General features: G+C 36.3%; 2 protein-coding genes across 2 annotated transcripts; one reads left to right on the top strand and one right to left on the bottom strand.

Annotated features, from left to right (window-relative positions):
- The first annotated feature begins 4091 nt into the window (after positions 1–4091).
- On the top strand, positions 4092–5426 carry LOC125492682 (uncharacterized mitochondrial protein AtMg00810-like). The gene has a single exon (XM_048635389.1). The coding sequence runs from the start codon at positions 4092–4094 to the stop codon at positions 5424–5426; it is 1335 nt and encodes a 444-aa protein (XP_048491346.1).
- A 4927-nt stretch (positions 5427–10353) lies between these two features.
- Positions 10354–11187, bottom strand: LOC104901738 (hypothetical protein). Its single transcript, XM_010689339.3, has one exon. The coding sequence runs from the start codon at positions 11105–11107 to the stop codon at positions 10565–10567; it is 543 nt and encodes a 180-aa protein (XP_010687641.2). The 5' UTR covers positions 11108–11187; the 3' UTR covers positions 10354–10564.
- Positions 11188–17139: the final 5952 nt, after the last annotated feature.

Raw genomic sequence — 17139 nt, 5'->3', positions numbered from 1 at the left:
TTTTAATCCTCTTAATACAAAACACCAACTTAATAATTTAACTAGTCAATCTTCTGAAAATAAATCACAACTTTTAGTTCATGTCTAATCCTTATAAATAATGGCCAATATTATGTGACTATGTCCCTAATCTTAAAGGTGTAACAATTAGTGGAAACGAGCTAGCGGGCATTTGTTGAAACAATGTAAAGTATATTGTATGATATTAACCTATCCTCTTTTTGTGAAAATTGTAGATAGAATTTTAGTGCGACCATCGTGGGGAACATTGATAGTATAGGCCAGCACTTCAAAAAGCTATATAAACAATGATCTATCATCAATTCATCACCAGGGGGGCCTATTACTTTCTAGTAGTTTCCTTTTTTCTTTTTCTTTGTTTAAAATTGGTTTCCACTTCAATTGTTGATTCTTTCATCATCCGATTTCTTTATCTACTGCTCCCCTTACAAAGTCAGCGATTATAATGGAGTACAAACGATAAGCAAAGTTTCCCGGCCTCGTCGTTTCGCTCATACTTCCTCCGTTTCTTTTTATAGATGCTACATAGAGAAAGTGGAGAATTTTTAAGTAATGAAAGTAGTGGTCTATATGTAGTATATACTGGGTCCATAGTCAGTAGTAATTGTAGTGGTCCAGATATACTACAGTCCAAAGTGCTATAGCCCCACTGATGTATTTATGCTTTCTAGGTTGATTCTCTTTGTTTTCTAGTATGCTTATGTGTCTCTCTGTAAGAGGTTGGTCCTAAAACCTAGGGAGATATTATTTTGGTGCCGCCAATATAAAAGGCTGCATAATGCTATAATAGGCATTCAAGAGAGAATGAATGAATGAAAAAGGGAAAACACTAAAGATGATGAAACTCTGTGTGAATTACTTCATTGAATGCAGCACTAATATGACATTGCATTGTCATCATGGTATCAGAGCATCAGGTTCGTTTTAATCTTCTCCTCTAAAATTTTCAAGTGCAAATCTGGGTTTAAGTCAAGAAAGTTGGCATCTTTGTTTTTTCTTTCTCTGCTGTCTGTAATCAGTAAATCTCTGTTAGCTATTGGTTGTTTTTAAAATGGTACCTGGAATAGATAATGGTAGCCCTTTGTATGTATCTCCATCCCTCAGATGGAAGTAACTCCATTGTTGTTGAGAAGCTTCAGGGTTCTACAAATTATAGGTCCTAGAAAAGATCCTTAGAAATAGGTCTAGCCTCAAAAAGGAAACTTGGGTTTGTGACTGGTTTAGTAAAGAGAGATGCCAGTGATGCTGTAAAGCAAGAGGTGTGGGATACATGCAATAATATGGTGATATCTTGGATTATAGGGAATGTGAGTGAATCCATAAAGAAATCAGTTATTTTCATGAATAGCTCAGCTGAAATATGGAAACAGCTTGAGAAGAGATATGAGGTGACAAATGGGTCTAGGAAGTATAAATTGTCAAAGCAAGTTTATGAAACTAAGCAAGGTGACAAGAATATTACTGATTATTACACAAAAATGAGAGGGTTATGGGAAGAACTTGATTCTCTTAGTAGCCTTCCACCTATAACGAATATGACAAGTGAAGTAAATGCTTTTATAAAAGCTATGAATGAGCAACAGGAAGAACAAAAATTATTCCAGTTGTTGAATGGATTGGATGAAGGATATAGTGTGCAAAGAAGCCACATTCTGATGATGAGCCCCTTGCCCTCAGTAGATGTGGCGTGCAGTTATCTGCATCAAGAAGAGAGTCAAAGGGAAGTGTTGAGGCCTGTAAAGGAAGAATCTGAAGCCACTGCAATGTTGAGCAAAAGTGTTGAATTAAGTTGTGCAGAGTGTGGGAAAGTAGGCCATACAAGAGAGATATGCTGGAGGATTGTAGGGTATCCTACTAGGAACCCTAAGTATTAGAGAGATGGCAAGGAAAAAATGAGAGAACCATGGAATAGTTACAGAGGGGGAAGATGGAATAGAGGAGGAAGAAACAATAGAGGAGGAAGAAGTGCTGCTCATGTGAAGAGCAATATAGAAAGTGGAACATCTGCAGGAGTGAGTGGCACCATAACTGCTCAACAGCTGGAATAACTCATGAAATTGTTGCCAACTCCCTCCAAGAATCAAGGGTCTGATACAGAAGAAGAAATGGACTACAGCTATGCAGGAATGGTGAGCTGTAATCTAGCTGATTGCATAAAATCTGAGTGGATAATTGACTCAGGTGCATCAGACCATATGACTGGATCTCTGAGTATGCTGAAGAATTCCATCAAAATGGAAAAGGAGCAGAGAATTAATCTTCCCACAGGAGAGACAACAGTGATATCTCACACTGGAGAAGCTGTGCTGAAATGTGATCTACATACCTACTTTCAAACACAATCTTCTCTCTGTGCAAAAGCTTGCAAGAGATGACGGCTGTAAGGTGGACTTTCACTCAGATTTCTGTATCATTCATGATATCAGATTCAAGAAGGTGTTGGGAGTAGGAAGGGCAATGCATGGTTTGTACTACTTGATTGACAAACCTCTGAACGAGATAGTGAATGAATGGAGAAGGAAAGATACTGAAAAGGGTAAAAGCAGGAAGGAAAAGGAATGTAGTCATGCTATGAGTGCTGAAACTCATGTGAAGGTTCCAGGCACTATTGAACATGTACCAACTGTCTTAGGTGCAACTCTTTGGCACTGGAGGCTTGGTCATGCTCCACAATAGAGGATTAGTAAAATTAAGAATCTCAAAGGATTCAACATGGAGAAGAACAACATTTGCATTACTTGTCCCCTATCTAGATTCACAAAGCTTCCATTTACCATCAGTGAATCTAGGGCATCAAGACTATTTGAGCTAGTCCATATAGATATATGGGTTCCCTACAAGTGTGAAACAAGACACAATCAAAGATATTTCATCACCATTGTTGATGATTTCAGTAGGTTCACATGGGTGCATCTCTTGAAGCACAAATCTGGTGCATTTGAAGCAATAAAGAACTTTGTTCAGATGGGAAGGAATCAATTTGAGAAGAATGTGAAGGTGATTAGAAGTGACAATGCTCTTTAATTTGATGATAAAAAATGTAGACCATTCTTTGCAAAGCTGGGCATTATCCATCAAACAAGTTGTGTGGACAGGCCTGAGCAAAATGGAAGGGCAGAGGGAAAACATAGAAACATCCTAGAGATGGCCAGGGCTCTCAGGTTTCAAAGTGGTCTCCCACTTCAGTACTGGGGTGACTGTGTGCTGTACACATCACAAACAGGCTGCCAAGTGTTATTCTGAATAACAAGACACCATATGAGGTATTGCATCACACTGCTCCTACTTATGATCATTTAAAGTCATTTGGTTGCTTTGCTATTGCTAGTAATCCAAGTAGAGAGAAAGATAAATTTAATGCAAAGGGTGTACCATGTGTATTTCTTGGGTATCCCTACACTCAAAAGGGATATAAACTGCTAAATCTAGTTACAAATGTAACATTTGTTAGCAGAGATGTTAAATTTTATGAAAGTGTGTTTCCTTACAAGGTGATTAATGGTGAGACTGGAAGGAATGAAAAGAAAGAAATGATAAGGGGGAGTTGTGCTGATGATGATGCAGAAGGAAATGAAGGAAGGGAGGAAGAAGAAGAGCAGTTGGTTGCTCATGAACCAGAACAAACAGGAGAAGAGAGGGAAGTAAGGAGATCCATGAGAACTCATAAAACACCTGTGTGGCATCAAGACTACATCACAGCCAACACCACCACAAAAAACCTAACCCCTCTCAAAATTAACCATGTAGCCCAAACACACACCAGCCCACATTTTTCATGTTTCATGTCTCAATCTCTCACTCAACATGAACCTACCGGCTTTAAAGAAGCTCTCAAAGATAGTAGGTGGGTGCAAGCAATGAATGAAGAGCTGAGTGCTCTTGAAGATAACCAAACCTAGTCCATTACTGATCTCCCTCACAACAAAACTGCCATAGGAAGCAAATGGTTATACAAAATAAAGTATAACTCAGATGGAAGTGTGAGCAGATACAAGGCTAGACTTGTAATCCTAGAGAATAGACAAAAGTATGGTGTTGACTATGAGCAAACATTTGCTCCTGTGGCAAAAATGGCCACAGTTAGGTCTTTGCTTGCTATAGCTGCCATCCAAGGTTGGCATTTACATCAGATGGATGTAAAAAATGCCTTCCTTCATGGAGAATTACAAGAACATGTCTATATGAAGCTACCACCTGGATATCTAGGAGTAGGTCACAGGCTTGAAATGCAACAAGATGGAGTGTATGAGAAAGATCCTAACAACACTAAGGTGTGCAAGCTGCAGAAGTCATTGTATGGGCTTAAACAAGCACCCAGACAATGGTTCTCTAAACTCAGTAGTGCTTTGAAGCAACATGGGTTTGTTCAAGCAAAGTCAGACTACTCTCTGTTTAGCAAACGGAAAATGGGTGCAATACTCATCATCCTAGTCTATCTGGATGATCTTATCATTGCTAGCAATGATATGAATGAAATTCATGACATAAAGAAGTTATTGAGCTCTCATTTTCAGATGAAGGACTTGGGAATACTAAGGTATTTCCTAGGAATTGAGCAGGTTGATCAATGCAAACAAGGTATCTTTCTCTCCCAGAAGAAATATGTTCAAGATCTTCTTCATGAATATGGTATGATCAACTGCAAGGCTGTTAGGCTGCCCATGGACAGTCACACCAAGCTAAGCACAACAGCTGGTGACCCTTTACCTCAAGTTGAACCTTATCAGAGGCTTGTTGGTAAGCTAATCTACTTGTCCTTAACTAGACCAGATGTCACATTTACTATCCATGTTCTCAGTAGGTTCATGCATCAACCTACCACAGTTCACATGCAAGCTGCCAAGAGGGTGCTTAGGTACTTCTCAGGGTCTATAAGTCAAGGGATCCTTCTTGCAAACAGCTCTCAGGCTCATCTTCAAGCATTCTGTGATAATGACTGGGCAGGATGTGCCAGCACTAGAAGATCAACATCTGGATTTTGCATCCTTCTTGGCAACTCTCCTATTTCATGGAAGTCCAAAAGACAGTCTGTAGTGGCTAGAAGTAGTGCTGAAGCAGAATATAGGTCAATGACTTTGACCATTTGTGAAGTTATGTGGCTAAAGCAATTATTCAAGGGCCTTGGAGTCACTCATATGGACAAGACTCCTCTTTATTGTGACAATCAAGCAGCTCTTGCCATTGCTTCAAATCCAGTGCATCATGAAAAAACCAAGCATGTAGACATTGACTGTCATTTTATCAGAGACAAAACAAGTGAAGGTGTGATTGTTCCCTCCTATGTGCCTAGCAAGCAGCAAGTTGCAGATGTTTTCACCAAACTTCTCTCAATTCAGCAGCATCAGAAGCTCTTATCCAAGCTGGGAGTTCAGCTTCCTCCTCACTCACAGCTTGAGGGGGAGTGATGAAAGTAGTGGCCTATATGTAGTTTATACTGGGTCCATAGTCAGTAGTAATTGTAGTGGTCCAGATATACTACAGTCCAAAGTGCTATAGGCCCACTAATGTATTTATGCTTTCTAGGTTGATTCTCTTTGTTTTCTAGTATGCTTATGTGTCTCTCTGTAAGAGGTTGGTCCTAAAACCTAGGAAGATATTATTTTGGTGCCGCCAATATAAAAGGTTGCATGATGCTGTAATAGACATTCAAGAGAGAATGAATGAATGAAAGGGAAAACACTAAAGATGATGAAACTCTGTGTGAATTACTTCATTGAATGCAACACTAATATGACATTGCATTGTCATCATTAAGAAAGGTAGAGAGAAAAAGAGGGAAACCACCACTTTTTGAAGAAAAAAAATTTGTTAAGGAAAAAGTATGAGTATTTTAAAGGAGAAAGTGGGGGACCACCAACTTTTTAATAGTATTTTAAAATCTTTATGGTGAAAAGGGATCCATTTATAGTATATACTATCTATTATGACGTTTCCATTTAAGAGAAATGTAGCATCTATAAAATAAAATAAACGAAGGAAGTATAAACTTGTAATCCGTTGTTCCAAAAAGTATCTAGTGTTTATTACATCATTTATGTAGTCAAAGTTCAAAAAATATGGACTAATATAATAAAATAGTGAGATCAATATATATTAATTGTTTCTTTTATTTCTTCCACGCAAAAAATTACATTAATCATTAAATACGTACATTACAAATCAGAAACCCAAACACCAAGAACTTAATTGGATTGGATTGAGGAGAAATGATAAACCTCTAACTGCTAGATGTTTGCCAAACATCTAACATTCATGTGGCAACATATAAGTGGTACACATGTCATTATATTCTTTATCCAAACAAATTACTTTTTAATTTTTTAAACTTGTATATCTCAAAAAATATATTTTAGAAAAAAATAAAAAATATACCAATATTCATATATTTATTCTCTACAAATAGACATCCATCTTGATATAATTTCATCATATTTTTATTTTACTCTTCTCTATCTCTTATTTAAATATGTAAAAAAAAATACGAACACTATCTGTTTATACACAAACACTATTGTGAGTTGCATAAACACTAGTTATAGTTACACGAACTAGTTCTAGTAGCATGAACACTGTATATTAGCATCAGAATCTTCTGACAGTGTCCAATTAAAAAAATACGAACACTATCTGTTTATACATAAACACTATTTTTAGTTGCATAAACACTAGTTATAGTTACACGAACACAAGTTGTAGTAGCATGAACATCATATATTAGCATCGAAATTTTATGACAGTGCCCAATTTTCGAGATTACTTTTTTGTTTGACTGATAACTTTTTTTCATGTATATTGACAATTTTACCCCTGCTAGATGTTTAGCAGTTAGAGGTTTATCATTTCTCTTGGATTGAGGGAGGAAGTGTGTGATGAAGTGAACGTGCAATGGAAATATAGATGTGCCTCATAATAAGATATTCACGAGTAGTTATCAAACTTGTGGGAAGTGCAAGCTAATTCTATTATTGTATAACATTGTGCAAAGAATACGACTCGATATTGAGTACAAAGATCTTGTCACTAATAGACTTAGCAAAATTTATACATGAATTGATTTGGGAATGAAAAAGGAGGATCTGATATCCGATAAAACGCTAACTCGCGAAGTAATCTAGATTCACCGGAGCTTTTTCAGCTCAGTCCTCATATATAGTCCATTTTGATTAGTCTTCTTAGCCTATCCCAACCCATGATTATATGTTGTTCAATGACTCTTGACCTCCTTGTACTCCTGAGAAAGTATTTGCCCATATCCGATATGGGACAACTTTTTCCATATCGGATACTTGATATAATTAGATATAGTCCAGATATGATTTAATAGCTAACTGATATGATATAAGATTTCAACTAACAAGCTCCCAAAAAAAAATGAAAAACTAAAAAATTATAATTTTTTAACATTATTTTTGTCATAAAAATTACATAAATGCCATGATATTGGCCCATATCGGATAGGGGCATATCATTGCTCTTGTACTCCCTAGTCCTACCATCCCAAAATATACTTTTTATTTCTTTTGGGCACAATTATTAAGGAGAAGTTCTGGATGGGTCCCTTAATTGTATAAAATTAGAATAAAATAATTAGAGTTGAAACATTATTCATGAGTTATTTATAAATGAGAGAGAATGTAGGTGGGTAAGTAAGTGGATGGGACCCATGATTGATTTATAGGAAAATGTGTGATATGGAGGTGTTTGGTTGACAGAGTTTTAGGGTAAAAAGAGAGGTTTTAGATGAATAGAGAGGTTTGACTAGTCCAAACCTCTAACGAGAGTGTTTGGTTGTGAGGGAACTGAAAGAGAGGTTTGAGCCCAAAAAGCTAATTTTGAAAAAACTACTAGTATGATCTTTTTGGAAGAGAGGTTTGTGAATTTAGTTGTGTAATGACGAGTGTATCCTAAAGTTGGTCAAATTTACTAAATTTTTACCAAAAAAAAAACCACCAATAAATTCTTCCAATATCCTCATTGGTTATTTCACCTAAAAGGACCAACATTGGTGCTCTCCAAGTAGCTCTTCAAGGAGAGAAAATGGAGAGCCGACTCTACCCCAACATTATTGATGCTCTCCATACGCTTTCAATGGAGAGAACTTAAAGAAATGATTTCCCCTAAGAGCATGTAAGAGCATTGAGAGAGCATACTCTTGGCATAGTATGGTGACACGTGTCACTGAAAATATTTTTAAAAAATAGGAATTTAATATATATGATAATAAATTGGAGAGCTTATTTGAGAGTCCTACTATTGATAGGAATTTTTGAAGGGTTGATCTTGAGCAGAGTAAAAGTTAAAAAGTAATCTTTGAGAGCTATGTTGATGTTGGTGAAAGTACCAATTAGTTAACAATACCAAACAATTATACACAAACAACTAATAAAAACAGCTAGTCAAACCAGCTCATACAATCAGCTAACCGCTAACAACTAATCAAACAGCTAACCGCTAACAACTAATCAAACAGCTAACCGCTAACAACCAACCTCTAATTGTCAAACATGTCCCAATAAATTCTTCCAATATCCTAATTGGCCATTTCATCTAATAAAGTACCGATCATCTAATAAAAAAAGAAGGTAAACACTATTTTTATGGGTGAACCTATGCCAAATAAGAAAATGAGAAATGTATTTGAAATAATCATAAATAGAAAAATGGAAATCTATTACGGATCGGGAAGTAGTCTTTTTCAAAACTCTAAAATTTAATTACCTACTATGTGACTGTCCAAATTTGTAGAATACTACAGTTAAGGTGATTCTCTCAATTATTGGACCCAGGATCTTGGTGCTGATTTTAAACAGAAATTTATAGATATTACAGTTTGGCATATTGAGCATTAGACTGTAATGCCCAATGAACACATGGAACTCAAGCCCAACACTGAGCTAAGTTTCTAATTCGTATACCATCAACTACCTAGACACTTCAGACAAATCTTTGAACCTTTCTCTTCACAACATTCTCAAAATCTTAAAGTACACATTTGACTAGTTGAGTGCCCAATATGTCATGAAATCAGTCCTCCACGCTCTAATATCACAAAAGCCCGTCAGAGTTTACAGTATGAATATTTGGTATTGTTAACGTGTCAATTTGTTTAAGAAAGTATGTCGATTTATATGGAAAATTCTTATTAGTAACCTTTATGTTGTTGCTTTTTATATTAGGTGACCAAACTTAGATCGAAGGATTGTCTGGTTGCATGTAGCAATGTAGGAATTAGTATTTTCTAGGAAGTTGCATTTTCCTTGAAGTTTCATTTCCTAGAAAGGATAAAAGTTGTTTGGTTGATCATATGAAGAAAAATATCCCATGGAATGTTCTACTTACCTAGAGGACCTAGATAACTAGGTAAGTAACTTCATCCATATTGTGCGTGGGAAGTTGACGTAGGACGGTTGACAGATAAGTTCGATAAGGAAGCGCGACGAAAAGCCTGAACTGATTTGCGCTAATTGGGCCGATGGAGTCCAATTGTCTATTGTGATACCTTTTCGGAAGCGAAACGGCCCAACGAGTCAAACTCACCGCTATGTTGTGACCTATAGGCTTTATAGGCCATCCGAGTTCGTTTAAGGCCCGAAATTAGCTTTTAAATTATTTCCGAATTTTATTATTTCCTTAATTACGTATTAGGGTTTTGTTTTACGTATTTAAACATTATTAGGTCAATGTTTGGAGGCAATTTTTGACTTTTAATAATAACACAGAGTTCATACTCTTTTTTGGGGGATTCCGGAGTTTTTACAGATTTATCGCTTGTAAATATGTCTGTTCTTGATCGAGATTAGCGCTTGCTTTTCTTTATAATTTCCGACTGCGTCAGAAGTAGAACTTCATAGGAAGCATAACTTCCTACATCATTTCACCAAAAAAAAAATAACTTTACATTTTTGTCGACCAAACAACTTCACCTTATTTTACTTCCTAGGAAGTTCTACTTCCCATGAATTTTTATGTCAACCAAACAACCCTAAACCTCACTGATATCCATGTGACATTATTTTTCAATCTTTTGTGACATTAATTGTCTAAAAAGTAGAGTTTCCAAAATAACTAAAATTCTAACAAGTATAAAATCTTTTGATTAAATTAAAAGACTAAAATATTGAAAACATATCGAATATTAATCCTTTTTGCACATAACCCATTACATAAAATGAGTCTAAAATATTACCTTCAATCTTGAATTTTAAAATAACCTAAGACCAAGTATAAAAAGTAAAACACCATGTTACCAATCAGAATTTCTCATTTGTCAATTTTTATCTATTTATCCACTTCGAGTTATAAATTTCAATAAAAAATTATGCTTGCCAACAATAAATTAAAACTCTTTTTTATTACAACAATTTATTATCCAATCTCAACGCATACAATTTCTTTTATTTTTTTTTCATGCAAATGAAATAATCGATCAAATGCCACAATAAACTCTCATCACTCAATTACATAAATCAAACATTCAACTTGCAAACTTAGAATTCTAGACTAGATAAAGAGCAAAACCAAAAATACACACACATGTTTTAAATTAGGAGCTAGCATCATTAGAAGAAGGGTACCCAATACCATGCCTTGTGCTAGGAAACATAGCAAAAACACCACTACAAACACCACCTACAATCGGAGGCAACACCATAAGCATTGTCTTCCTACTAATCTCCAACGCCGGAGCGTAGCAATCAACCGTATTCTTGTCCAAAACCGCCACAACAACGAACACGAAAACCGACATTACAGCATGCACAAAATCAGCAGCTCTCAGCTTATACTTGGACAAATCAGCCTTACTGCTCGAACGATTCGACGGCCATAGGCCCTTGGACGTAGCAATTCCATAGTGAACGTTACCCTCATCGTCGACGTAGCTATCAGTAAACGTAGCAAATGCACAATTAAAGCCACAAATGACAAGCAAAGCGCCCATTAAGTACTTGTTTATAGGGTGGCATTGCCCATAGTTGCTTAACACAGGGCTTAAAAATTGGAACATAAAAACTGTTCCTGTTGGTAATAGTTTAATTAGGCTTCCTAACCCATTATAAGCTTGCTCTTTTACTGATTTTTTTGCCATTTTATATATGAATCTTTAAGTTGGTGTTATATATATTTATAATTGTGGAAGTGTGTAAAGTGGGTTGTTTTGTTGGTTTTTAGTGTTCTTGTTGTAGTTTTGTAAAAAAGTTGTTTATATAGGTGTTATTGTTGGTTTAGGGAAGTTAGAGTTGCTTCCAAGAAATAGAATTACTACTTACAGTTAAAGCTTAAACAAGAATTGCGTGCACCTAACTCCTGGATAAAGAAAGCTTACAGTTATAGCATAACATCATCTTAGTCTTAGCAAGTACATACAAAAATAAACTATAGTTCGTGACATACAATACGTACATTACTAGATTTTCTTAAGAAAATTTGTATTGTAGAATGTAGATATATAACCTACTTAGACAGTTAGTTGTTATCCAAAAAATAAAAGTTCTTGATATCTCGTATTATATTATTCCTCCGTCTTTGAGTAATACGCCAAGTTTTCATTTTAAACCTTCTCGAATGATAGGCAACCTATTTTTTAGATTTAGTAAAATGGATCTGGTAGGCGTTGGATAAGCATTAAATTAAATATATTTCCACAAATGGTATAACTCTTGTAATGAATTCCAAAAACACGCATCAATCGGTATAATTACAATCCGACTTGTGCAGACCCGGTTCACGTTAACATTGGTCAACGTATCATACTGAACAATCCACTATATCATGCGGAAACCCACGATATTATGCATAAACTCATTATATCATTCAGATCCACACTATATATATATCATGCAGAAACTCACTATATTATTGAAACACACTCACTATATCATTTAGACACACACATTATATCATATATGAACTCACTATATCATTCATACATACACTATATCATACATAAACTCATTATATCATTCAGACACACTATATCATGCGAAAACTCACTATATCATTCAAACACACACTATATCAAGCAGAAACTAACTATATCATTCAGACACTCAATATCATGCAAAATCTAAATCATTCCATATGTTAGAACAATGTCATGATATATACTACGCAACTTAGATCTTCCTATATGTTAAAATATTTTAATTAATTCCTCCATTATATTACATATAACTTCACATTATGTTTTTCTTTGATAAAATATACTATATTGTATATAAGTTCATTATATCTCTGTAGAACTCACTATATGAAGTTAATATCTTACCAACTTGGTGCACACTAAGTTATTGTGCACCGGGTCCATTCGAATTTTTATATTATAATTAATGTTTAAATTTATTTAATATTTCTATTATTAGTTAGTGAAAGTATTGTGTCAGACCGTCTGACACAATACATTTGGTCGCACCAAAGCTTAAGAGAAAGAAATTAATGGCAGCAACTCACGACCACTCCTCTCTCTCCTCCAAACCGCTTGCCACTCCAACATCCTCTTCTCAACCTGCTCCCTGCCGACTCCGACGTCTCCCACCGCAAATCTTCGTTCGAATTGTGGGGCTGGGCTTTGATGTGTGGGTATTGTAAGATGATGCTGATCATAGTATTGGAGAACAAGAGGATGATGATGGATGATCTAATGATAACCATCTGATTTATCTCTCCATTTCTCCTCGAGTTTTTTAGCGACAATAACAATTTGATAATGATCGATGATGATCATCAATGATATGACTCAAACAAGACCAAGACACTGACAATTTTCTTCTTGATTGAAACATTAGAGGACGATGGCGACATAGGTTGTGGTGGTGGTGTTGTTTCTTTCATTTCTTTTGTTTATTGTTTGAGTTGAATGCTTTCAGTTGGTTTTATTTTTTTTTCATTTAGTCAAATTTTTCTTTTCAGTTAGTCGAATTATTCTTTCAGTTCGTTGGTCTATTCTTTCAGTTGGTTGGTTTATCCTTTCAGTTGGTTACTTTATTCTTTCAGTTCGTTATTTTATTCTTTCAGTTGGTTCCTTTATTCTTTCAGTTCGTTCCTTTATTCTTTCAGTTCGTTCCTTTATTCTTTCAGTTGGTTATTGGTTAGGCTGATCCGACCACTTCCATTGTGTCAGACGACTCTGACACAATACTATAGAGAATCTCATCTAACGTCCTAAGTACGCTTATTAGCTTTTGTACAGTAAAATTGTGAATGTATCCATATTGTCGATTTTTAGAAGGAAATAATATTAGATCCACCCAATTCATCCTCGAATGTGTAATTGACCTCATATGTGAAGATAATCGTGTTAAAAATTTCTGCCGTCAAAAGAAAAAAGACCATATATCGAGATCGCATATAACCTTGAAAATTATCCTTTAAGAAGTAGAATTTTGCACGAAATGGAAAAGAAACTTCAAAAAGATAGAGTTTACTAACTGGTGAAGATGTGTCACAAATTGAATGGTAAAAACAAAGTGTTAAGCATTACTTCTACTAGGTTTTGAATTAGAAATGATTATGTTGTTCATCCTTTGGAAACGCAACAATTACTATTTCATAAACCAACGCAATAGTTACTTTATGCATTTGTGTGTTTACTTAATACTTGTTATGGCTGATTTTTACAGGATGACGTTGACACAATGACGCAGCGACTTTGACGCTAAGATGCGACGGAAAGGCACGAAGACTGAGTCAGTTAACTTAGTAACCAATTGTCCGAGAAAGGAGGGTGATGAGTTGATGACCCTGCCTTCATTCAGCTAACAAAGCCGTTATGAAATCGGTTGCACGAAGAAAGGAAGCAGATTTTGTTGGTTGAGCTTAGCAAGGAGAAACTCCTATAATCAAGGAAGAATTATCGTTGTAAATTCCGAAGAGAGTAGTAGAGTATTAAGCAGAAAAAGCCAAAGAGAAAGATACGGCATTACTAATACAAAAAGCAGACGAAAGAAAAAGTGATTCATTAGTCCAGTTTACATTCTACCCTTGTACTTAGATCAAAGCTTAAGTTGTAACGATTGTTGTTCACCTAGAACGACAATCCTTGATAGTAGATTGGTGGAACCATCTCCACCCGCAGTTTTACCCACCTTCATTGGGGTTTTCCACGTCACTATTTCTGTGTGTTCATCTCTAAATCCCCTTTGCATTTATTCCTTGCATTATCACATTCAACATCTGGTTAAATTGTCTCTATATTTAATTCTGTCGTAAGAGGAAAATTTTAGTATAAACAGTTTGGCGCCCACCGTGGGGCATAACCAGATCAACTACTTTTTCAAATCCATCAAATGGCTAAAACACCAAGTCTCGACGAGATGCAGAAGCTCTATGACCAGATGAGAGCAGAGATGCTCGAAATGAAGAAGGCTAATGAACGTCTATCCTCTGACTTCTCGTAGTCCCAAGAAAATATTCAAAAGTTGCAAGAGGAGTTGGCGTCATCAAAAGCCTCCAAGGTCCAGCGTCGTGCCAATACGGACGACATCCCCTTTATGCAGAACTATTCTAACTCAGAAAGTGCCGAATCCGAAGAAGACGCTGAGTTCGAAGAAGAGGAGCCTTTGAAAGACGCACAGAAGAATTCTGGCGACGGAGAGGCAGATCCTATGGCAAAGCGGATGATCTGGATCGAGAAGCAAAATAAGCGCCTAATGAAGCTCATGTCCCAGCTCCCCGGAGCCCTGACGCCAAGCAATAGAATTACTACTTACAGATAAAGCTTAAAGAAGAATTGCGTGCACCTAACTCCTGGATTGCTGATTTATTGAAACAGGTTTAAAATTCGGACGCCAGTCCTAAATTAAATTTTAGACAGTCCATTTTTCAAACGGAACTCTGCCGAATTTTCTATAGAATTTTAATATTATTTAATTTAATGAATCACTCAAAATTCAGGGGTGTTATAACCATTGACATCTAAATTGCAGATCTCTTCTTTGCGTAAGGATTACAAATCCAAATTGAAATCTTATTATTTGGACCATTTGGGGGGAGGGGGGGATGTCTGGGTGGACGTTCGCCTCCCATGGTCAAAAAAACTTTCGACGGCTTTGCAGTGGGTGGTGGAGGAGGTGGCGGGTGGCAGTGGGGAGGTACCTGGGAAAAGATGTGGCTTGGAGTCATATAACAAAACTTTTTGAACTGCAACAAAGTCCTTTATGTGAATATGCTTATCATGAATTAGTTTCGCTCTTTCCTTGTGTAAACTAGAGCTTTCATAAGCTTCAGCTCTAATCTCTTCTAACTCATTTATTTGTAACTTTCTCACACCACCAGCAGTATCTAAATCAGTGTTTGGTATTTTAATTAATAGCCCACATAGCATGGTGTTTAAACTCTATTGGTAAATGGCAGGTTTTACCATACACTACTCTATAAGGAGACATACCTAATGGGGTCTTATAAGCTGTCCGATATGCCCACAAGGCATCAATAAGTTTATCAGACCAATCCTTCCGATTTTTATGCACTGTTTTCTCTAAAAGTTGCTTGATTTGTCTATTTGAAACCTCAACTTGACCGCTCGTTTGAGGGTGATATGGAGTATCTAGCCTGTGAACAATCGAATGTTTTTTCAATAATGCCTCAAAACTGCGATTTGTAAAGTGAGTACCACGATCACTAATTATAACTCACTAGTAGAAAAAGGACGATTTGCGTCTCCTCAATTGCGTCGCACAGAAACGGAAGCGACGCACAGTCGAGATTTGCGTCGCATGTGGGAAGTTGTGCGACGCAAATCACAAATATCTCTCCAGCAGGTGCGCGTTATATGCGTCGCACCCTCCTCACATGCGACGCAAATTAACAATGTGCGTCGCTTGTTTCGAAGGTGCGACGCATATACCGCGCACAAGCTGGAGAGATTATTGAACCAATATGCGTCGCACGTTGTGAAGGTGCATTGCAAAAGGTTGATTTGCGTCGGACGAAGAGGTCCATGCGACGCAAATATATTGGGCGAATTAATGATTAAAATAAACCAAAAAAAAAAATTTGCGTCGAGTGGGTTTATAAAGTGCGACGCACATAAGCTCAAAATAAATAGCCCACTTTCTCACTCCAGCCGTTTCAATCTCTAAAAACACTAGATCTCAACTTTCTCACTCCAGCCGTTTCCATCTCCATTTTCTCCTTCACTATCTCGTTCTCTCAAGCGCGCCTCTGAAACTCAAAAATTCATGTGAATGGCTCGATCCTCTCCGATCCGTTCGATGGTGGTTGCGTGGTGGTATAAGGTGATGGTGCTGCTGTTGGAGATTCGCCATTTGAGGCTCATATTTTGGCCGGCGAAGCTTTTATTTCGGTGAATGGCTCGATCCTTTCTTTCATCGTCAGATTTCGTCTCCAATCCTCAGATTTTCGATTCCAAAGCTCGCCAGTTATTATGCCGTCTTCCATATCATTGTCAGGTTTGTGATTTTTTTTGTGGTTGAGTGTTAATTTTGCTCACCTCTGTGATTCAATTAATGTTATGTTTTGAGGACCTGATTTTACTCTTTTTTTCTTCAATTCGTTATCTTTTGATTCTTTAGATTTTGTTGTTTCTTTTATTGTTAATCTTTTTTCGATTTTGTTGTCAATTTTATAAACCCTAACTTCTAATTTTATGTTTTCTTTTTTTGATTTTGTTGTTGGCAACCAACCGCCTCCGCAAGTGCAGCCGAAACGACCACTAACAACGACGACCACCACTCGTTTGCTTCTTCAGTTCGCTCGTTCTCTCTCACTCCACGACGATGCGGTTTTGAGAAGCAACGAAGACCAGATCCTCTTCGCTCTTTCGCTCGTACTTGTTTCGGCAGAATTAATGTTATTGTGCTGATGTTGATTAATTTTTGTATAGTTCAATGGACTTATGGTTAAATAGCTAGCTTTAGTGATTGAGTTTTTTCGTTACAAGGTTCATCCCTCTCAAGATTTGAGTAGTATATTTGATTATGTAATTTCTTTTTTATATGATTTTTCTATAATTTTCTCATTTTCTTTCTGTAATTTTCTCTTTTTAGTTTGTAAAAAACATCCCTCCTACTCAATGTATAATAACTGTTGAAATTCCAATTGATATTCTGTAATTAATGGTTCATAAAATAATTTTTTTTAAATACAAAACAGCAATTTGCG

The sequence above is a fragment of the Beta vulgaris genome, chromosome 8 (assembly GCF_026745355.1).
Source record: "Beta vulgaris subsp. vulgaris cultivar EL10 chromosome 8, EL10.2, whole genome shotgun sequence".
Classification (NCBI taxonomy): domain Eukaryota; kingdom Viridiplantae; phylum Streptophyta; class Magnoliopsida; order Caryophyllales; family Amaranthaceae; genus Beta; species Beta vulgaris.
The sequence above is the reverse complement of the archived record's forward strand: the minus strand, read 5'-3'. Positions and strand labels throughout refer to the sequence as shown.

Coding starts and splice junctions, on each gene's coding strand:
- LOC104901738 (XM_010689339.3), bottom strand. CDS start 11,107: ATGGCAAAAAAATCAGTAAAAGAGCAAGCTTATAATGGGTTAGGAAGC.
- LOC125492682 (XM_048635389.1), top strand. CDS start 4,092: ATGGCCACAGTTAGGTCTTTGCTTGCTATAGCTGCCATCCAAGGTTGG.